This window comes from Hoplias malabaricus, chromosome 3 (assembly GCF_029633855.1).
Source record: "Hoplias malabaricus isolate fHopMal1 chromosome 3, fHopMal1.hap1, whole genome shotgun sequence".
NCBI lineage: Eukaryota > Metazoa > Chordata > Actinopteri > Characiformes > Erythrinidae > Hoplias > Hoplias malabaricus.
This window is the reverse complement of record NC_089802.1, coordinates 32,543,315-32,567,430: the sequence shown is the minus strand read 5'-3', so window position 1 is coordinate 32,567,430 and position 24,116 is coordinate 32,543,315. Positions and strand designations below refer to the sequence as shown.

Sequence of the window (24,116 nt, the reverse complement as noted above, 5' to 3'; positions counted from 1 at the left end):
TTTTAACTATTCCGCAAGTCCCTGATTGGTCAGACACAGTCATTCTCATTCCTTCACCCCAGGCACCGACGCTCGCTTCTATAAATGTACAGCAGAACTCAGGAAGACTTGTTAAAGTAAATAAAGAGAATATGTAGAAGAGAATTGACATAATTCTTACATTTACTATCTTTAAAAGTTACTCCCACATAAGATATATTTTATTACCATACTGTTGTTATGGAAGTGCTTATTGCTTGAATGTTCTTGTGCTGTGATGGACTGCCGCCTTGTCCAGGGTGTGATCCTGCCCCGTGGTTCCAGGGAGACTCCAGACCCAGCGTTACCCTGATTAGAAAGTTTTTACACAAGATGAATGAATGAGTGAATGTTGTATGTGATTACCCTTTTTTCTCTCTCTCCATGTGTTTTTCAAATGGTATTTACGAGCTGGAATATCCTCTGTACTTGGATAGACAGTATTCATGTTGTGGATCATGTCCTTCGTTTCATTGCTATCAATAATCCTTTGTGTGTCTTGTCAATCAGTTATTAATGTATTTTTGACTCGTATGGGTTTTTATTTTTCCTTTTTTAAACAATATAATAATAGTGTTAATCAAGGATAACACTGCTATTGATTTAATTCTCATACAGATTCCAGATCAGCAGCAGTAGTCTTTATTTCTTTCATTCCATTTTTTTAAATACCAGCTGCTCCTGTTTTGTCTTTTGTTTGGTGTCAAGTTAATACATGATGTAAAGTGGGAGAGCAAATAAAGTTTTATATTTTACAGATGTGTGAATGATTTAAGGCAAATTTTTCACTGCATTTTTCTTACATTTACTACATACATGATATATTCAGTGGCAAAACTGACCTCATAAACCACTCCTACACAAGCAATTAGTGCAGTTAGGGAATTACATTAATATTAAATAATTCAGAAATAGGACATAATATTCAGTGTTTATTTATATGGCAGTAATAATTTTTACTCGAGGAAATGTGTACGATGTCTGAAAACGCGTGGGGGAAATTAGTAAACTTTCGCTTTCGTCTCGTGCGGGAGTCGGCGTGACGTCATCGCGCCTCTGTCTGCGTGTGACGGAGTCGGAAGAAGGAGTTGGCTGTGCGTTGTTTTGATTGTTACAGTAAAACTTGTGGGAGAGTTTAAACTGCTGTACAGAGGCGATAAAGCGGTAACCGACCTCAGGCTGTGGTCCGTGTGATGATGTCACTGCTCAGGGGTCTTTGGTGGACCCTCCTTTTCTGTTTTCTGACAGCAGCTGGAGCAGTAGGTGAGTGTTCAGTGGTGTGATAATACTGTGGTGTTTAACTGAAAATAAAAGTGAAGTCCTTTTTTAAAGCAGGATTTTTGAAGCGTAAGTCGTAGGAGGACATTACAGGGACATTTCTACGAAACAAGCTTCAAACTTAGTTTAACTTTTTTGTGAAACGCTCAGTTATTTTTATGTTAAGTTGCTGTGGCATGTTCCACATTTACACACCTTAGTCAGTCCACGTGTTCCTCTGCATACCCTCCTGTCTCTATTTAACCCTGCTTATCAGTGGTCAGTACCACCACACAGCAGGTATTATTTTGCACTGAGGTTCATTCTCAGTGCTGCAGTGGTTTTAATGGATCAGACACAGCAGTGCTGCTGGAGTTTCAAACCCCTCAATGTCACTGCTGAACTGAGAATAGTCCACCAACCGACAGCATCCTGTGGCCACTGATGAAGGACTAGAGGACGACCAACACAAACTGTGCAACAACAGATGAGCTACTGTTTCTGACTTCATATCCACAATGATTAAAAACTCCAGCAGCACTGCTGTGTCTGATCTGATCGCGCCAGAGCATCACACACTAACACACCACCACCACATCAATGTCACTGAAACACACCACTCATATCTTACCTCCTTTGAAATGGGGATAAGAGTAAGTATGCAGAGCAACAGATGGAAAGCAGTTTGTAATTGTAGAACTACAAAGTGCTCATGTGTGGTATGTGGAGATGATAAAATAGACAATGAGTGTAGACATTGTGTATATATTATATGTATATAATGGCGGCATGACTGATTTTATATAATTTATATTATATTTCCCCAAAATGTTAACCCACGATTAATAGAATTTGTGCATCAAAGTGTGCTGTAAAATGCTTTGTTTAAATTTGTTCACATTAATTTCACAAAGGGGGGTATTAACTTTACAGTAAATTTGCATACACATTTTGTTTGCTTGTTTTTTATTGAATAATTAAAAATAATTGAATAATTGTTTTTCCTCCAACTGTTAAATGTAATGATGATTATAATGATTATTAATTATTTTTATTATTATTACAGTATCACCTCATCCTGTAGCCACAGCTCTGGGAGTTGTGTTCCTCAGTGGAGTGGTTCTTCTGTGGAGGAGAATCAGCAAGTGGCTGAAGGCTGAGAACAGGAGTGTGTGGGGTCTGCTGAACCACCTCCTGGCTCTGAGGTGTGTGTCCTGGCTCAGTAAACGACAGAGAGAGAAACTGGAGAAAGACACCCTGAACATACAGCAGGCGCAGGAAGAAACACTGCTCAAACGACTGAGAAACAATGAGCAAACACTCTACGGAAGACAGTACGGCTTCAGTTCTATTAAAGGTAATGATCCTTGTGATTATTTACTTATGTTTTCTTTACGACATTTAACATTTTATGACTTTAATCATGGAAGACTAATGTAGCATTAGGAGTCTTGATACTGGAAGCCTGGGCTAGCATTTCTCCTGCAGTGTTGCTATCAGTGTGTGTAGAGTGGGAGAAGAGGGTTGCATTGACAATCCAACACAATGGGCAGAACTTTGAACACATTTTATAAGTGGTCAGAAACTTGTAAATAACTCATGTAAGAATAAAGTTACGTTAAAACATATTATGGGCGGCACGGTGGCGCAGCAGGTAGTGTCGCAGTCACACAGCTCCAGGGGCCTGGAGGTTGTGGGTTCGATTCCCGCTCCGGGTGACTATCTGTGAGGAGTTGGTGTGTTCTCCCCGTGTCCCCGTGGGTTTCCTCCGGGTGCTCCGGTTTCCTCCCACAGTCCAAAGACACACGTTGCAGGTGGATTGGCGACTCGAAAGTGTCCGTAGGTGTGAGTGTGTGAGTGAGTGTGTGTGTGTCTGTGTTGCCCTGTGAAGGACTGGCGTCCCCTCCAGGGTGTATTCCCGCCTTGCGCCCGATGATTCCAGGTAGGCTCTGGACCCCCCGCGTCCCTAAATTGGATAAGCGGTTACAGATAATGGATGGATGGATAAAACATATTATGTGAAATTCCCAATAAGTTTGATGTGTCACATCACCCTCTTCCCATTAAAAAAAACAAAAGTTGGATCCAAAATGGCCGACTTCAAAATGGTGGTCACCACCCATCTTGAAAAGTTTTCCCCCCTCCCATATACTAATGTGCCACTAACAGGAAGTTAATATCACCAACCATTACCACTTTATTAAGGTGTATCCATATAAATGGCTCACCCTGTATAATAAAATGTAATGAAATATAAGCTGTATGTAAATTTAGATTAATTTATTTATTAAAGATTATAATAGATAAGTACAGTACTGTATACGAATACAGCTTATGGTTGTGTTTCATGAACATACTGTAGTACTTGTACTAGATAGCCTCATAGCCTAGGTTATATTCTGTCCAAGACTAGACTTAGCAAGACTGAAGTAGAATGACTTTTGGAGGATTCTAGGAAGACAATAATGTCAATCTTGTATTCCAGACTCTGAGGAATTCCGGCGGTGTCATCCAGTGACAACGTATGATCATTATCATGACCTAGTGCAGCGGGTTTCTGCAGGAGAGGCAAACGTTCTGATACGAGACAAGCCTCTCATCCTGGCCATGACATCTGGAACATCTGGAAACAGCAGCATGCTCCTTAGCACCAAGGACACCAGCACAGAGTTCTTCCTGCAGGTGAGAAAACAATACACAGACACAGCCAGCCAACAGAAACGCTTCATCTAAGGTGAGATTAGGCAAGATTAGATAAGACTCAACATGATGAGATCAGACAAGTTTAGATGAGATGAGACAAGATACGATTAAATAAGATTGTGATAAGATTAGACAAGATGAGATAAAATGAGGCAAGATATCCTTAGAAAAGGCGAGATAAGCTAAGCTAAGATAAGACAAGATAAGACAAGACAAGATAAGATAAAATGAGACAAGACAAGATGAGATAAGGCGAGATAATCAGACATAAGACAAGATAAGCCCTTAATGGGAAAGTTTTGCTCTTATTTTAATTTTTTATTATAAATATTATGATATTATATATGTGTTTACCAGCTATATTCACTCTTGCACAAATGTTCCCAATGTAAAGGTAGTTTTCTATATATTGTGGTTGCAAAAAAAGCCTTGTATCTCCTTTTCTTTGTGCCTTTTTTAAATGTATATTTAATTAATTTATTCATTGTCTGTAATCGCTTATCCTTCAAAGGGCGACACACACTCACACATTCACTCACACAATTACACCTACGGACACATTTGAGTCTCCAGTCCACCTACCAACGTGTGATTTTTGGACCGTGGGAGGAAACCGGAACACCTGGAGGAAACCCACGCAGACACATTAAGAACACACCACACTCCTCACAGACAGTCACCCGGAGGAAACCCACGCAGACACATGAAGAACACACCACACTCCTCACAGACAGTCACCCGGAGCGGGAATTGAACCCACAACCTCCAGGTCCCTGGTGCTGTGTGACTTTGACACTACCTGCTGCACCACTGTGCTGCCCTAATGTATATTTATGCATATTAAATATAAAATATGATGAAAGAGCTCATAGAACTCGCTTTTTTTCTATGTTGCTGTGTTCTGTAACAAGGAGTGATGTACTCTTTACAGACAATACATTTTCCATATATGTGTTTTTTTTCTCTGTTGTAGGGTGTGTGTGTTTGTGTAGCTGCCATGAGAAAAGCTTTCCCAAGATCTTTGAGCCTCCAGAAGACCCTGAAGCTCTTCTATTCACCCATTGTACGCCATTCTGAGGGAGGAATACTCATTGGACCCAACAGCTCCTCCCCGTCCTCCTCCAAACATCTGCTCCACCTTTATACCACTCCAGCAACTGCATTCCAGGTGTGATAATAACTTCATAGAGGATTTTTTAGAAGTAGTTTGCCCCTGAGCTTCTACTCTCCTACTGTTCCTGTCAGAACGACCACTCTGGAGAACTCTACACTTTACAGCCCAGAGCTGGATTTTGTACTACTTTAGCCCATGTTTGGCACAGTGAAATTCTGCCTGCTAGTTGCTAATCGCTCCTTCATTCATTCATTCATTTTTGTTTCTTTCATTCTTTAGGTACAGAATGAGAGGGATGCATTATATCTCCATCTACTCTTTGCTTTGAAAGACCGCCATGTTGGAATTATAGAGTCCAACTTCTGCTCAACTGTTTTCTATGCCTTCAGGGCATTAGAGGTGGGTTTTGTGTCAAAAAATGACCAGATATAGTACAAATCTTATTTTTAATTTGTTTAATTGGTTTGATTGATTGTTGTGTCCAAGCTGACAATAAAGGATGTTAAAACTAGTGTTTAATATCCTCTTTTATTGTGTTATGAAATAATCACTCTATATACACCCTATAGCACCCCAGAATGTTCAGTTTGATAGAATTCAGTTTATCATTGTTGTCTCTCTCAGCCATTGGAATTTCTGTGGTGTCAAACAAGCCTTTGTTAGCATTGGGCTAACCACATGATTAACTTATATTTGCTTCAAACTATTATGAGTTGTTAAATCATTTGTAATAAACTTGTTTATGTGGTTTCTGACATGCGGTTATCTATAAAACTGGATGAAAAACATTGCAGTTTGCTGTGATTGACCATTGCTAAACAGTGTACATAAGCTAGCATTACTTATTAGCTTCTTTTGTTTCGTAGCTCCAGTGCTAAATTAAATATGCACCAAAAATGTTTTAGCTGGCTGATAACTTTGGGTTAAGAGGGACAGTTTGTAAAATGACTGTCTGCTGTTGTTAGGAGATATTGGAATTTTTTTTATTTTTTTTATTTAATTTTGTTTTTTTAAGTACATTTGTGGCTCCATCTCAATGTAATTAATTTTATAGCACTGTATTGAAATCAATGCATTACATTATGTCCCTTTTTTGGTCTGGTTGACTGCGTATTACAGGAGCGGTGGGAGGAACTTGTGGAAGATATTGAGTCTGGTGGTCTCAGTAAGAATTTGGAGCTGGATATTGGGCTGAGGATGAAGCTGGAGAAGCTGCTGGAGCCAGACCCCATCCGGGCTGCAGAGCTGAAGTCCAAGGTCAGTGAAGGTTTCCAGGGCATCGCTCAAAGTGTCTGGCCCCATTTACACCTGGTGCTGGCAGTGGACTCTGGATCGAACCAGATTTATGGAGAGTTACTGAGACAGCATTACTGCAAAGGCCTGCCTTTCTACTCCCCATTCTATGCTGCCACTGAAGGTATGGATATGCTATTGGAGTGTATACAAAAGTGTTCATGTGCTAGAATTTGTATGTATATAAACAATCCATATTAATACGCTTTATATCAAAAGAACTGTTGGATGAGCTCCACCTACATTATGTGCATGTAACACATTGTGTGTTGTAGGTTTAATAGGTGTAAACCTGTGGCCTCTTCAGGAGAGCAGACAGTATCTGCTGTGTCCTCGCTCCATGTTCTGTGAGTTTCTGCCTGAGGAGAGTTTAGATTCAGAACAGATCCAAACAATCCTCATGCACCAGGTTGAGGAAGGAAAAAACTATGAGCTGGTCATCACCAGTGCAGCCGGACTTTACAGGTATAAACATGTCTTTTAGAATCTGGATTTAAATATAAACATCCAAAACTATTTATGATGATTTGTTATGATGACTCTGTTCAGTGTTCGCCTGTTCTTTACTGAAATTTTCTAATGATCTTGTGATTTTTACTAGGTATCGCATTGGCGACATTGTTAAAGTGGTCAGGTTCTACAACCAGTGTCCTGTGGTGGAGTTTCTCTATAGGTCTGTATAGGCTGCTGCAATCTATTTATCTATCTATCTATTCCTCCATCCCTGTCCCCATCCTTTCATTTGTTTGTTTGTTTACTCATGTTGTTTTTCAATGATTAATTCATTCATTCATTGATGTTTGTAGCACTTTGACTCCAATTCTAACAGACGACTTTGCTTTTTGAACAGTTGCTGCTTCAGTACACTAGGTGGCATTGTGTACCTTTTAAAATCTATACTTTTATTGACTTTTAATGGATTTAAGTATTGCTTCATGTATAGTATTGAATTTACTTCAGTGTGTCACAGTCACACAGCTTCAGGGACCTGGAGGTTGTGGGTTCAAGTCCCGCTCCAGGTCACTGTCTGTGAGGAGTGTGGTGTGTTCTCCCTGTGTCTGCGTGGGTTTCCTCCGGGTGACTGTCTGTGAGGAGTGTGGTGGGTTTCCTCCGGGTGACTGTCTGTGAGGAGTGTGGTGTGTTCTCCCTGTGTCTGCGTGGGTTTCCTCCAGGTGACTGTCTGTGAGGAGTGTGGTGTGTTCTCCCTGTGTCTGCGTGGGTTTCCTCCGGGTGACTGTCTGTGAGGAGTGTGGTGTGTTCTCCCTGTGTCTGCGTGGGTTTCCTCCAGGTGACTGTCTGTGAGGAGTGTGGTGTGTTCTCCCTGTGTCTGGGTGGGTTTCCTCCGGGTGACTGTCTGTGAGGAGTGTGGTGTGTTCTCCCTGTGTCTGCGTGGGTTTCCTCCGGGTGACTGTCTGTGAGGAGTGTGGTGTGTTCTTCCTGTGTCTGCGTGGGTTTCCTCCAGGTGACTGTCTGTGAGGAGTGTGGTGTGTTCTCCCTGTGTCTGCGTGGGTTTCCTCCGGGTGACTGTCTGTGAGGAGTTTGGTGTGTTCTCCCTGTGTCTGGGTGGGTTTCCTCCAGGTGACTGTCTGTGAGGAGTGTGGTGTGTTCTCCCTGTGTCTGCGTGGGTTTCCTCCGGGTGACTGTCTGTGAGGAGTGTGATGTGTTCTCCCTGTGTCTGTATGGGTTTCCTCCGGGTGACGGTCTGTGAGGAGTGTGGTGTGTTCTCTCTGTGTCTGCGTGGGTATCCTCCAGGTGACTGTCTGTGAGGAGTGTGGTGTGTTCTCCCTGTGTCTGCGTGGGTTTCCTCCGGGTGACTGTCTGTGAGGAGTGTGGTGTGTTCTCCCTGTGTCTGGGTGGGTTTCCTCCGGGTGACTGTCTGTGAGGAGTGTGGTGTGTTCTCCCTGTGTCTGCGTGGGTTTCCTCGGGGTGACTGTCTGTGAGGAGTGTGATGTGTTCTCCCTGTGTCTGTATGGGTTTCCTCCGGGTGACGGTCTGTGAGGAGTGTGGTGTGTTCTCCCTGTGTCTGTGTGGGTTTCCTCCAGGTACTCCGGTTTCCTTCCACAGTCCAAAAACACACGTTGGTTGGTGGATTGGTGACTCAAAAGTGTGTAGGTGTGAGGGTGTGAGTGAATGTGTGAGTGTGTGTATTCCCGCCTTGCGCCCAGTGATTCCAGGTAGGCTCTGGACCCACCACAACCCTGAACTGGATAAGCGCTTACAGACAATGAATGTAATATTCCACAAGAAGACCAGATTACAGAAAACACACATTTCAGTCATGTAATACAATTCCTTGATAAATATGGATTGATATGATGTGGAAAATATTTCACTGTATGTTGCAGACGTTGTCAGATGCTGAATGTCCGAGGTGAGAAAGTGTCAGAGGCTTTGTTTTTGGAGGCTCTGAGGAAGGCCATAGCTCAGTGGCCTGGAGCTAAGCTGGTGGACTACTGTTGTGCTGAGAGTGGCATTCTGGGTAATTACACACCCTGCAGTCTGCTGTGATATATGTGGTCATCACTTATCACATTTTCTTTGTGTTTGTGACCTGTGTCTATGGGAATGATTGTACAGTGTGTGTGTGTGTGTGTTTACTACACTAGCTACATTTTTAGATCAATTCAAATCAAAAAGTATATTTTGTTGCAGGTGACACTTCAGGAGGAGCTCAGCCTCATTATCAAGTGTTTCTGGAGCTGAAGGGGGTCAGGAACCTCACTGAGGAACAGAGATACAAGGTATAAAGCAGATTATTACATTCTATGTGATGTAAATGATGAGATTATATGGCACAAATTAAACGGATTAATTGTAGATTGTACAGTAACAGTGTTGTCTTGCACACACACACACACACACACACACACAGTTGGACTGCTGTCTTCAGGCAGACTCAGCCATCTACAGGTCTTTCCGGATCAAAGGCAGCATTGGGCCAATGAGAGTGCAGCTTGTCAGCCAGGGGGCGTTCCAGGAGCTGAAAAGACAGATGATCTCACTGAACAACACCTCCTCCAACACGTTCAAAATGCAGCGTGTCATTCGCAAGAAGGAGTATGCAGACTTCCTGCTGGGCAAAACTGTTTCCTGAGGGACACTGTGACCATCAGTGCAGTGGAGATGAAAGAGGGTCAGTGAAAGAAAGAGTCAGGAACGGACAACTGTTGAAAAATTCTACTTATGTCAAAGACAAGGATAACTGACATGTCATGAAACAGTGGAATCTAATCATTTTAAGGGAAAGTTTCTCATTGATCTCGGATTACGCTTAAAATCCTTATAGGAAAATCGGTCGCCCCCTGGTGGTCATCTTGGCAATGTACTCGGGTACAAGACACCCCTCATATAAGACTAGGCCCCTATCTTTGGGGACCTAGTCTTATATATTATATATTTTGTATATATATTATAATATACCTTATATATTATTACCAACATGTGTTATTGGCCTGTGGGAGGAAACTGGAGCACCCAGAGAAACCCAACACAGAAACGGAGAATTTACCAAACTCCTGACAGAAACCCGGGGCAGGGTTTGAACCTTCAACCCCAGAAACCTGGTGCCCAGTGCCACTATGATGCACTCTTAAGGACAGTGTGAGTTTAGTGTGTGTTCGGTGTGAGAAATGAGACACAATATGAAAGCATTAAAACAACCGCAGTCACGCTGCATTTGTACAATTGAGCTATATCTGAGTGTGGTTAATAACTCTGAGACCACCAGAGGGCGTCAAAATACTGTCTATTTCAGAGGCACACAATATGATCTGGTCATTTCAGTAGTCAGATTAAGAGAGAGCACTTCCTTTATTTAATTGTCAGTCAGAATTGTACAGAGTTATTTCTGTTTCATAAGATATTTCTGTGGAGAAATGATGAGGTGGGGCTTTAATCTTCACTCTGGCTTCAGGTCTAACCATCTACACTTGTTTGTGTGTCTGTTATGGGTCTTAAAGAATATGGATCCCTCAGGAAGCCCTTACTAAGAAAAGCATATAGGCAAATTGATGAGTTTGGTGTGTTCTCTCTGTGTCTATGTGAGTTTCCTCCAGGTGACTGTCTGTGAGGAGTGTGGTGTGTTCTCCCTGTGTCTGCGTGGGTTTCCTCCCACACTCCAAAAGGTTCCTGGCTTGCGCCCAGTAATGCCAGATAGGCACCGCACCCACTGCGACCCTGAATTGGATAAGGGTTACAGACAATGAATAAATGAAGGAATATAATACACAGCATGTAGCTATTCATGCATGCAGTGTGCCAGATTGTTATACTGCACTCAGATTCCATTGTCAGAAAGTTAGAAAGTAAACCATAAAGAAAAATAAGATCATTTTTATTATCATGGCACCAGGGCAGAGAAATCCAAACAACAGAATAAATGCTGACATTCTGAGGGTTTTATATGATGTAAATGTGCGATCTGGGTATGTGGGTGACCTGATCACTTCATAATATGGAAATAGAGAGGTCATGTAATAGTCATTATCGTAGAGTGAAGGAGGGGGCAGCACCCTCGTTGTCATTGTATAATTCAAACACTCTGTCCAACAAGCGTAGAAAAGGATAGGTTTCTCCCATATGACCTCATGGAACTTCTCTTCCTGATGTTCATATGGCAAGAAACACACACACACAAAATATCTTATTTGATCTGTGCCATGAGCCCATGGGTTTCATTAAATTTCATCCCATTACTTTATTAAGTACTTTCATTAAACGCCTGATGATATGGAGCGCAACCGAACACCTAGCAGCTGCGTTCTGATACAAGCATACGTATTATATAACAAAACACACATCGACGCACACCATACGGCAGACAGGCATCCTCCTGAACCTTGCTAACCTTTCAAACACACACACACACACCTGCAACAAGTAACAAGAACATAGGCCCACGTTAAATCAAATACCAAAGCACCAATAAAGACACAAACCAAGCTCTTTGCATTGTGAAAAAAAATAATGAAAAATAAAATCTCTTTGCATTAAGGTTTAAATTAATGATTGTTTGTGCCTTCTTCGAAATGGAAGTCAATATCCAGATACATAACCCTTTTTACAGTGGATATAAAATGTTGGAAGTCACAAATGTAGCACCTGCTTTTGGTAACACTATTTAAATTTTGATCAAAATGCGTCTGATTTACAAAATCAAACATGGAACTAACTATACATCTACATATATTAATAAGGGCAACATGGTGGTTCAATAGCCTGTGTTCCTGTGAGACAGCTCCAGGGTCCGGGGTCCTGGGTTCAATCACTAATCTAACTACGGTCTGTGGTATGTTTTCCTCATGTCTGTGTGGGTTTCCTCCCACAGTCCAAAGTAAAATATCACATGTTATTGGGTAAATGGCTGTGTGTAATTTTCCAGGAGTGTGAGTGTATGTGTGAGTGTGTGATGCCCTCTGATTCATGGAAAGCCCTGAACCCACTGTGACCCTGAACAGAATTAAGCGATTACAGAAAAGGAATGAATGAATATATTAATAAGTTTAAGTTAAGCAAGTTAATATTTTGGTTTTATTTTGCTTTAACAGTTTTAATATTCCCAGAAGGCCACACTTGTGTTTTATCTCAGCATGGATTTTTTTCTATGGAGGTGTTACCTGTTTCCTCGTCCCTAACTTTTTCACCCCTCATTTGTTGCTAGCAGCTCAACAAAGAGTCACCACATTTCACAAAGCCAAAAATATCTTAGTGAATATGAAAACTGGGTTAATGGAAAAATGTGTTATTTGATCCTTTTTTTTAAAAATATGTTTTATTAATGTTAATTTAGTGTCTGCAGAAAAATGATAGGCACAAACACACCCACACACCCCAGTACATGCATACTTTTTGCACTCACCCTGGTTGACTCTTTCCTCAGACGCTGTGGAAAGTGACAGCTGGTAAAGGAGAGAGTAGGAGAACGAGAGTAACCTAATGCACAGAATGACACCAGATACATGACATGACCGCCAGTGTCTGTAATGACCACACTGATGAGAAAAGAGTGCAAAGTTGATGAGTGAATGCTGCTGACCTTTGGTGTACTTTTTGTTGTGCAAAACCATCTGTGTTCAATTTGTAAACCCTTACAGTGATAATAAAATTATAATAATGCATAATACAATTTGTTACAAAACATTTTTTAAAAATAGACATGAATTAATTCCAGGGGACACTTACATACAACATTTTTACATACAACAAGTTTTTTAGTATTTTTAATTTTAAATATGATGTAAACTGTATGTTACATTTAGGGTAAATTGGTCTGAAGTTTGCTACATTAGCTGTGCACTTTGCACTGGATCAATACATGCATTAAACATTATAAGATTGTTGACGTTTCGGAAATACATCAGTTACATAAAACCCTTAATCTTCAGTCTCTGCTAATGTGGTTTCAGGTATTGTATGACATTATTATTTATAAAAATGGGCAGATAATACATAGTTCAGGGAGCTGTTATTTTATGGAATTATCAACTGAGATTAAAGCTGAATCTGTGTACCACATTGTGTCTGTTATTAGTGTACAGCTATAGCCATTCAACAAAGCTAAAGCTAGCAGTAGTTTATTTATTTGTTTGTTTTTTATCTTAAAATGACAGAACATGACACATTTAAAGGCTGGATAAAGCGATCTAAAGGACACACAGTCTGAAGTGGGTAATTGTTTCATACCTAGCCAGCAAGGTAACATTACGGCATCCCACAGCTTTAGTTATAAATGTTGCCTGTGACAGAATTCTTTGTTGTGAACATTAAAATGTCAGGTTTAATACAGAGGCTTGATGTAGCATTAATCATAGAGCACAGTAATCCAATATCTTTAAAAATGCCTGGAATTCAAGATAATAATTATATAATTTAGATTTTTTGTTACATATGACAGATATGTTTTCAAGTGTGAAGTTTAAAATAGGCGTATGTCAGAAGCGGTGATGAAAAGGATGAGATGTATGCCAAATGTGCGGTAAAATACATTTATTCTACTAAGCAGAAAAAAGTTAACTAAAAGTGTGACAGTTGAATGTTGGTCATTGTATCTGGCTTAGCTATTTAGGTAATTAGCCTACTGTGTAGCCTACAGCCTTTTTCTAAGGTGTAGAGAGCGTAGATAGCAAACTGTCCCAGTAGCTGTACATGATGTCATTACTAAGATATTTACGTTGCTAGCGTGCTAATTAGCAAGCTAAAATATATACAACCACCTACATAAAAATGTAGGCATACCGAGCAGCATAGTAAGACAAAAGTTATCCAGAAAATGTTCAGGCTTTTTAAAAGTAATATTTCATGTTATACAGTTTTAATAGCTAGCTCATAGGTTCAACGAGGCAAACCTAGCCAAGAGCAACTAAATATCCACTCTTCCCTATCACCTCATGTGTAAGGCAGGTGTGACACAAATACAGGTAAGATGAAGTTGGCAAAGACATTAAAACATTGCTGTTTAATGTTTTGCCAACCTGAAATATTATAGGAAGCTGTGAAGAGACAAAGAGGACTTTCTAAAGTACAAATAGGCCACAGAGCAAAATAATAAAATGGGGCACAGAACATCGGTCACTCAGAGCGACCTTGTTGTTTCTTCTCTCTCTCACACAAACATTTATAATTATTTCAGTGTTTGTCCTTGAATACTTCATAGCAGTGGTGAATTTGAACTTTTCTAGTCAAAACTTGGTTAGAAAAAACGTATCATAATGCTAATATAGCTAGTGCTCAGCAGTGTGTTAGCAGAAACCTAACAGTGTCACGTTTATTTAATGGGTTTTTGCAGTGACCAGTAATGGAGCTGCTGCATAACATATCAAGAACTTGTATGAGGCTAAATATGGTGTTTATTCCGCACAAAGTTGATCCCACTCATTCTAGATCAAAATATGTTTGGTTAATTTCACTGTTAGTTGCTAATCATTTCAGTAGTTAATCTGATATAGGCCTTCAGTTCAGCTGTAGCCCTAAACAATTGGAGAGCTAACTGTAGGCCTGATACCACAGAGAAAAACATCCTGACGGGACAATTTTGCAATGCATAGCAAAAAAAGTAAACCCTTTATTTTCAAATTCTATTTTAGCAATGAGCTAAAAGCATTAAAGTACTGAATACAAATATCACAATGATTACGGTTCTATTAAATAAAAATGAACTGTCGGATGTTTTAAAGATCCAAGACCACTGTGGGTCATCCACTGCTTCATACATTCTCATACTCTTCAAAAAAGGACACATATTTCAGTGACAAACTACAGATTTTATTATATCAAACATGATTTTAACATTGTTCCAAACAGCATGCTCAAAACCAAAGATAATGAGTAGAGGGGGGTTATTTCTCATGCAAAACAGCTCTGAAATATGTGACTAACTGCTGTATGGGTGATGAGTGTAGTTAGAAACACAATTATATTCTTTCTTAAAGGTGCAATACTATACTGTTTTTGTCAAGGTCAAGTGCAAACAGACCTACAGTTAAAAGGGACTTATCTATTCATTTTTTTAATCAAGCATTCAGCCCCACTGGGCAACTAAAATTAGACATAGGCTAGTAACTTAACTTGTAGAAGGAGTTTGCATTGTTGTAACATAAATTATGGCCCAGTTTTAGGCTGACTGGCCAGAAAAAAATAAAGCACCTCATATTCAAGGCATCTCAATCAGGAACATTGAAAGTCAGTCACAAAGTCACAGGTGTAGAAACCTGTTGCTAAATTTAAGTAAAAATAAAATGTGATATAACTTTGTATCTAAAAAATTGAAAACTCTTTGAAACTGAATAACACAATCTGCCTTATAAGGATGTACATAAAGTCTACTGTTTAAAAACAGTTGCAATTCACATATACATTCAGTGTCTGGGCAGATATTTCAAGCATTTCCATGCAAATTACTACTTCCAGACCAAAATATGTTTTGCATCATAATCCAGGATTGAATTAACTTTAAAATTGTATTGAACTAGCTGCAATTGTTCATTTAACAGAAGAATTACAATATATTTCCTTTTGTATGGTTTTCTTTCAATTTTTTGACATAACTCAATTGCTGAGTCATTTAGAGTGGTTTGATGTGATGAGAAACATTACATTTCTTTTGAGCTGTAAATGTAATGTTAAGGGATTTTAAAAAAAATGTTTTATGGGGAGTATCTTGTCTTAGAATTCATCCAGGAAATACATTTTAGGTCAAAACTAAAAATAAATAAATAAAATGTATGTCAAAACTACTGTAAAACAATGTCTAAAGCAGTGTACTGGAAACTACTATATGCAATAACCTTCGTAAGTAGCGTTACGATGCTCGGACTTGTTTATAAAAGTCTTCACTGACTCAGTAAGTTTCACAAGAATATTTCACACCAAACCACTCTCATGATTTTGGTTTTTATTGGTACAATTATGATGCATTACCCTTTAAACCTAATTTTACATATCAAGCTTGTCGGGACAGTTCTTTTTCAACTGGGTTTATCTTTATTACATAGTAATTCCTCCACTGACATTAAACAAGACAGAAATATCTGACTGAAATTTGACTGATGAAGAACTACTTCAAAACTGGATGTTTAAAACTGTGTTTGTGTGTGTGTGTCTGAGTAGGAGATATGAAAGGGATTACTGCACATTACATAATGTCCTCTAGCACACTCTCTCCACATCACTTGTTATCCTTTCGTTCTTTGATCCAGTTCCTCCTTAATGACCCTTTATTAATCATTCACAAATGCAGCATTGACACTTGGACGACTGTGAAATAGTATCAGCTGCAAATCACACACGCTGTTCTTATTCGGGTCAGATCACACTCTGTTGGTTTAATGAAGTTTTGACATAGTTAAAGGTGATAGAACTAAAAAAATATAAATGATATGAAACGTATAATAGCGATATTTCATATATATATATTTTTTGTCAATATCAATCAAATATTTGGACGTGCCTAACCCAAGAAGGGCTTTCTTCATTTTTCCTAATGTTTGTAGTAAATTTTAGAAATGTTTAAATTGCTTTCCCAGCTACTAAAATATATATATATATTTTAAATTTATGTCTTCTTCCACATTTTTAAGACCATTACATTGGGCAAAATTTGTGGAATTTATGTTTATGCCTCATAAATTTGCACAAGAGATTCTTGCAGAATGTTACATTAAAAAAATAAATAAATAAATAAATAAATAATCTGTCAGAAGCTGCAATATATACAAATCTGAAACATTTTTGCTAATAATTTTAGACCAAAATTGTGAATAAACATTTTCAGTCATTTGTACAGAAGTGTTTGACGGGTAATGTGTGGAATGTAAAAGATACGCTTAAGGTCACTATGGACGCTGAATGAAAAGCTGTTCCTTTCGTCAAATGACAATTTACACTTGTTAACTCTGTGTGTTTAGCCTGTGGGTAATGTAGGGATGTCCTTAATGCTCTTAAATAAAAATAAATAAACACTGCACTCAGTAATCCTCAGTAAGTGGCATTAGCAAAGTTGTGGACACTATTTAAATTCAGATTCATTAAAAAAAGTAAATGTTGTGTGAAACTTTGATAAATTATACTGCCCTTAATAATAAGTAGTATAAACATGCTGGCGGCTCATTTAGCACAATAACAGTCCATAATATTAACTATTAGATAAGTTTGTGCATGAAAAATAGTTTTGTGCCCCAAGTGACCTCTAAACTTTGTAACCATATTCTTATGTACAGTGCATATCTGCTTTATAAAGGCATCATATACAGTACGAGTCAGCCACGTGGAGAGTGTGTGCGTCTTTAATATAGCAGCCTTGTTTTTGTGTTCTGAGCTAAAAATAAAGATATTTTCCAGTTGGGCTTGGTTTAAAAGGCATTGAGAATGATTGCTATCTAGTTTTGTTGTGTGTGTGTATCACTTATGCAAGGGGTTGAGCTCAGTAGATGTATAAATGTATATTTTGACACTGCCATTCTTTACCCTGATAATTTTTTATATTTATTATGTGTTATATTTATTTTATTTATGTATCCGCTTTAAAAATTTTGCAACAATTACCACAATTTAAATAAAAAAATAAATAAACATACATTTCATGTAGTCAATAAATATTATAACCAATATAGTATAACCAATGTCAACATTCAGGCATACAAATATTGTAACAATTGTTTTACACATTTTAATTAAGCTTTTTGAAATATGTGACAGATATTTTTTTTGATGCCGTCCAAAAAAAAATCTCTTAGGAGCAAAGTTGTAGAACTACTCTGAAGGAATTTGGGGATTTATGTTAATATTAATGAATGGTTGAATAACAGTTTGGTAAAAAAATGAAATGCATACAATAGCCCCCTTACCACAAGTGTATAAGATCATTTAAGACAGGTTTGGAGTCCAGATTTTGCTTCTTTGGTAATAAAGATAAAAGGCTCTCCTTGTAACAAACCAATAGAATAACAGATTACTGTAAACACATTCTCAAATCTTCTCTTATCCCACTCAAACCACATCCAGATCTTCATTAAAGTTGTATAGTTGTGTGAAAATATTTTACCGTGAGCTGTGATCAACAACTAAACTTTATAGTTGAGCTGAACACTGTGGTCAGCCAAGGTTAGCATTGTTAGCCTAACAGCTGCAGCAATAACCTGAAGAAGCAAAAGCTTGGATCCCTGACATGTCTTCGATGATTAACTACACCTAGTGCAAGTGAAAGCATTGTGTAGACTTGGTTTTTCAGCCAAACCATTGTTTTAATGGTGGGTTTTATGGCAGTAGCTCTTCATTTAGCTCATGATACAACATACTACATTTCTACTTGTACTAATTCTTGTTTTTGGGACTTTTGAAGTTAAACAATGCTATGAATCAGTGTAACTTTTGATTTTTGTGTCACGTGTGTGTTATTTCTCAATGGTATCTTTTCTAGGCAAAAACAAGAATAATTCAATGAACACTCTGTACATTCACGTTATGATCTGTAACAAGGGCAAAAATCTGTGTAAAATCTATATAATTGCACTTCCCCAAAGACCAGAGAAATTCTGTTGAGTCCATTTTAATGTGTTATTGAATTGAGTTTTAGTGAGAATTTACTGAACCAAACATGAATGGCCCTCTTTTGAACAACAGTCAAAGCGGTACAAATAATTCCAGAAGTCCTGCCTCTCAGACTTTTGTAATGTTAACACATTTCAGTCGTATACCTTTTCCTTAGGAAAAAGAATGATAAACTTTACCATGCAAGAAGGTAAGAGAAATACAGAACGTAATCTACACTGCCTGAAAGAAGAAGAAGAAGAAGAAGAAGAAGAAAGAAAAACAGATTAATGCAAAGGCTGTACCAAGCCTGTTGTAACTAGTCGATGCTACAGTCGAGTGCTACAATGGATGGATCATGTTAGCAATCCTCTTTACAAAATGCCCAAAAGGTTTCGTGAACACCCTGGATATTTATCATTCGCTTTTCAGTTAACCACAGCAAAATATGGAGTAATATCAAAGGCTAGCTATTTTTGTGGTATACTGAGTATCATTTAAGTAAATAAGTAATAATGCACAATTGACATGCGTCTTGCATAGTTTTAAAGTCATTTGCAGGGATAAGACCAAACAAGCAATCCCAGATTATGTTGAAATCACTCATCAAAACTGCAAAACAATCACCACAAACCTGGGATTTTTGGATATAAAATATGTCTGCAGACTGGCTCAGAGCCTCAACATACTCTCTATGTTCAAAAGTATTTAGACACCTGATTGCCCAACATTTCTTAAAAGGATAACATGCAAACAATGCAATGCTAACTGTTTCTATCCCTCTGGAAATGATTTCTACATTGGTTCTTAAACCTTGTCCTCAGGACAGGATATTAATCCCACTGCAGTAGAGTCTGGAACATAACAATTTAGACTGCATTCAGTTACAAGAGCATTACTGAGGTCAGCGCTGGTGTCGTCCAGTTAAATTTTGATCACACACACTACTTCAACTCATACTAGAGGTGTTCAATAAGGCTTTGTTGCTCCAGAAAACACAGTTTTACTGCTCACTTACCCAAAGCTTTGGAGCTTTACGCTTGTCTAGCTGACCTAGGTGATCACAGAAGCTCCAAAGCACCTAATTAAGCAATGGCCCTTAATGTGAAAGTGTGTCTAGATACTTTTGGACATACTGTGGATGTTCAGTCCATCAGGTCCAAGCACCAGGATGTTTCAGAGCCCTGGGTCTGAGACTGCATCCCAGTGCTGGACCTCCTGGACCTGGATTCGGACAGCTCGCTGTCCTGGCTCTCCACAGACCCTTGCTCGGCCAGCAGGCACTCGCGACTAGTGTGGCCCACTCTGCTCAAGTCTCCCAGAGGAAGGTCCACTGAAGCAGAATCCAGCCTTGGTGGAGGAGGCGAACAATCAGACAGATGGACACAAACCTCCGTGTCCTCATCCAGGAGGCTGGAGGTGTCTGGGATGTTTCGGTCACTATGAGTGACCGCTGAGCTCAGGTTCAGTTCGCTCAAAGCTGGAGCTGAATGGGGCAAGGTGGGTTCTGCAGATGGCTGGAGGTTTGGATACGGGCGGCTAGCCATCAACAGAGAGTGCGTTGATGTCGGCGCACTGGACAGTAAGTGGGAGTAGTCCGAGTTGTGTGAAGGCAAAGCACATAAAATGGGCTGTGAGCGGCTAATGCTAGCAAGACCGCTGCCCCCAGTGACCACGCTAAGGGATGGGCCATTGTCCTCAAGTCCTGTCTGGGTGCCCTGTGCTGCATGATGACCAGGGCTGATTCTCAGGAGAGTTGAGCTGGTGAGGGATTGCTGGTTGGGGGTGTAGTAAGAGGTGGTGGAGGTGTTGATGGAGCTCCATTTACAGGAACCAGGATCAGGGCTACCAGGAGGCTGATGAAGAGGGTCAGCCTGAGGGAAGTGCCCTTGACTTTCAGACTGTTCCTGCAAACCTGTACTTGCTGCACCTGCAAAAAGAATATTGTTGCTTAGAATATCCCTTTGCAAATTTAAAACAGGGCACCCACTCAAAATACTGACATCAATTATGTGCAAATATCAAAGTTATGATTATTCTTATGTGGGTGTCCTGTGACAAACTTGGCACGATGCTGCCCTGGGTGGGTGCCCATGTTGCCCACACCTAATCATGCAACCAGGCCATGAGATAGTCTAAGTACACCACTGCGTTAATGCCTGGGATTTTATTGTAGGACACTACGTCTTAAAATATTTGCCATTTATTATTAAAAAGTACCACAGGGCTCTATTGTGGGTCCTTTTTTTTTTCTTGTTGTATACTGCATGTTCACCCTTGTTCATTATTTTTTATTCATTTTTAATATCTTCTTTAATATTTTGTACATAACTATATACATACAACATACAATGTCATCAAAAACACATTGCTCCAGATTTTAATTTATACCATGTGCTCCACTGTGGTTCCACGTGCTGGACCCTAGGTGACTGACGTTTTCAGAGGTTGTGTGGTCCACATGATGGTGATGACTGTGGGCCTCCTGGTGCAGGTGCATGCTGGAGCCCATGCTGTAGGCCATAGCAGTGCTGGCAGCTGGGTTGGACATCATGTGCACTCCATAAGGGTACGAGGACAGCGAGGCGGTGTAATGATTAACAGCCACTTGTGCTTGAAGGAGATGCATCATGTGATGCAGGTCCTTGGTCAGCTGAGAAACCTCCTGGTTCAAGCTGTTCATCTAAGGGTAGAATTAAAGAGAACAGAGTGACTGGTAAATGACATAAACCAGGGTTCTGTAAGTGGCAGGTGTGTATTTGGTGCATATGGTCGTCCTGGTCAAGGAATATACTAAACATTTTTTTGCAATTACTTTTAAATACAAAACACTTAAAATTTTCATGAGGAGGAAAAACTTTCCTTTCTGTCCTCTGTACTTTAGTAGTTTGAGGCTGAAGCTTTAGCGTTAGTTAGATTAGCCAATTTAAAAATAGCTAGCTGAATGTTTAGAACTAGCTATACAGGGTGTATTTATATATTTGTTTTCAATTAAAATTCAACATACATTTATAATTTGACGTGTGCCATTGTAATACCTCATTAAATTTTACTTCCCAAAAACATTGTTAGATAACCATTTTCCACCTTCTCTTTAGCCCTCAGCATGAAGTCATAAGCTGCATAGGTGGATATATGTAAATGCATTAGTGTTTGTGACATCACAAAAACTGAATTCAAAACTGGCCATTCATGCAGCTTAGTTTACAAAATTGACTGTTTGGACACAGATGGAAACAGCTTTTAAAAGTTTAACCATGTTTATATACATCAGATGCGGGAGAGAAAATGGGGTCACATGGGCCCTTTAAGGCCCCAATCCCACTTAGAGGAGGGAAAGTGAACTCTGTATTCAGCATCTGCAGTTACCCAACAAACATAAAACTCTCAGCAAGGCCCATTCATCACTCTCCCATTATTCAACACTCTCCGCTGCAGAGCCACAGAGCTGCGGATTCTGACGCAAATACAAGCCCTGCTCCATTTCAGAACCAAAGCCCAGGAGAGAGAAAGAAGGAGGGGACAGAAATAGAGACAAAAGATGGCCACTGGGGGGCTGGAGGTGAGGGAAGGGTGGGGCGCAAGTTTTCCTTTTTTTTTTCCTCCACCAGAACGTGCAGTCAGCACTTCCTTAGTTTTATCTGCACTGCAGAAGCACCCCCTGTGTCTTAATTAATGCAGAGTCTTACCCTTCCTACCTGAGCCCATCTGTGTGAGTGTGTATGTGTGTGTGTGTGTGTGTGTGTGTGTGTGTGAACGAAAGACACAATGTCTCAAATTTACTCATGGCCCCCCACCCCACAACATAAAGCGCCCCCCATCCATCTGTGTCCAGTTCCACTGACATCACTTCCAATTCAAATTAATGATAAGTAGGCGGCACCTTGCTGAGCTCGTTAAAGGCCCCACATTTTTCATGTATTTATTTATTTTGGACATTGCTGATGTTCACTTATAGCAATTGTATATATAAGGTGTTATATATCAGTGAAACAAGTATAAACTGAGGTAGGATGGAGATGAAAATGTGGTCATTTTTGTGACATCACAACCATGATACATTAACAGCAAGCTGTTATTGCAGCTGTTTTTTTCATTTACAATCAGTATGGACTGCATATAGACAATATAGAACATGTATATGTATATGTGTGTGTGTGTGTGTGTGTGTACTTTTTTGTTGAGTTGACTGATGGTCTGTCTCACTTCCTCTGTCTCTTGAAGCAAGGTGGTGTTCACCTGAACAGAATCTGAGAGAATAAGGAAAAAGTTTAAAGAAAACTATCAGAATTCACTCACTCATTCATCTTCCCTAACCACTTCATCATGCTAAAGGTTATGGCAAGTCTGGACTGGAATAAGTGCCTGTAATATATATATATATATATATAACTGATTTCCCTATTGTCACATATTCATCAATTCCTACCCATTATATATGTAGTGGAGTTCACTGGAGTTCAACTCGCAGGAAGGAGAACACGTACTTACACTTTTATTTATGATAAATAACCGGCACCTGAGTCCAAGCTACAGATGGCTGTAGCAACACTGGTGATCATTCAAGTGACTTACCACTCCAGAGCCGCATTTTAAAACCCCTTTTCAAATCTTCCAGGACCGTTTGGTGTTTGTTTTTTTCTGTAAACATGTTTTCAAAGACGGCTAAGTGGAGAAAACATATTTCTCCTTTAATAAGTTAAACAATTGTTATTAAAGAATAAAAGAACAGTGGTGAAATTAATCTCAGCAGTGTGCTGCTGTAATAACACACCACTTATGAGAGGAACTCCACCATGAAGCTTTGCATTATTGACCCTTAATGACCCAACTCTCTCTCTCTGTCTCATTTCTCTCCTCGTCTCTCCTGACCTGACCTGACCTGACCTGTCCACTCTCTCTGTGCTGCTGGAGGTAGGCAGCTGGAGCCTCTGACAGCTGTTCGCAAGTTCACCCCCCACAGCTTCACCTCTTGAACTGAAAGAACTCCTCGCACCCTTCAGCTCATTATTCATTACTCATTTTCACCCAGCATCTCTTTGGCTTTATGAAAGGCTTACAAGAGCAGTCAGTCATGGGCAGCCATTTTACTGACACCTAGTGGCCTGTATGTATGAGATATTCTGTACTGAATGCATTTAGAACATCCACTCTATGGAGCATAAACTTATTTATAATAAATAAACTATTGTAAAAATAATTAATTAATTCATTCATACATTCATTGTCTGAAACCACTTATCCAATTCAGGGTTGCGTTGGGGCAGAAGCCTACTGGAATAACTGGGTGAAAGGCTGGAACACACCCTGGAGGGGGCACTAGTCCCTCACAGGGCGACACACACTCACTCCCAAGGACACTTTTTTGAGTCACCAATCCACCTACCAATGTGTGTTTTTGCACTGTGGGAGGAAACCCACGCTGACACGGGGAGAACACACCAAACTCCTCACAGACAGTTACCGGAGCGGGACTCGAACCCACAACCTCCAGGCTCCTGGAGCTGTGTGATTGCGACACTCCCTGCTACTCCACCGTGTTATTGTGTTGTTGGAAAAATAAAGAACAATTATTTTATAAATTTGTTACTTGCTAATTTGTGTTGTAAATATGACTTACTACTTCTTTCAAATGATGGTTTTTGGCAAAATTGTATATACACAGTGTTCCTCCTCTACCCTAATCATAGTTGATTGTCCAAGACGTGTA

The 24,116-nt window shown here is 39.7% G+C and overlaps 2 protein-coding genes across 2 annotated transcripts in view; one reads left to right on the top strand and one right to left on the bottom strand.

Moving 5' to 3' along the window:
• Window positions 1-1,110: 1,110 nt before the first annotated feature.
• ghdc (GH3 domain containing) lies at window positions 1,111-12,817 on the top strand. Its single transcript, XM_066666668.1, has 11 exons — window positions 1,111-1,281; window positions 2,342-2,632; window positions 3,761-3,957; window positions 4,952-5,146; window positions 5,372-5,491; window positions 6,212-6,509; window positions 6,661-6,850; window positions 6,987-7,058; window positions 8,731-8,864; window positions 9,038-9,126; window positions 9,258-12,817. The coding sequence occupies exons 1-11, from the start codon at window positions 1,212-1,214 to the stop codon at window positions 9,477-9,479; spliced, it is 1,878 nt and encodes a 625-aa protein (XP_066522765.1). The 5' UTR covers window positions 1,111-1,211; the 3' UTR covers window positions 9,480-12,817.
• A 6,665-nt stretch (window positions 12,818-19,482) lies between these two features.
• Window positions 19,483-24,116, bottom strand: part of kcnh4b (potassium voltage-gated channel, subfamily H (eag-related), member 4b) — a 67,828-nt gene continuing 63,194 nt past the window's right edge. Inside the window, exons 15-17 of the mRNA XM_066664337.1 lie at window positions 22,580-22,656; window positions 20,798-21,089; window positions 19,483-20,336 (exon numbers count right to left, since the gene is read on the bottom strand). Coding sequence (XP_066520434.1) covers window positions 19,552-20,336; window positions 20,798-21,089; window positions 22,580-22,656 — 1,154 coding nt within the window. The 3' untranslated portion in view covers window positions 19,483-19,551. The remainder of the gene's footprint in view (window positions 20,337-20,797; window positions 21,090-22,579; window positions 22,657-24,116) is intronic.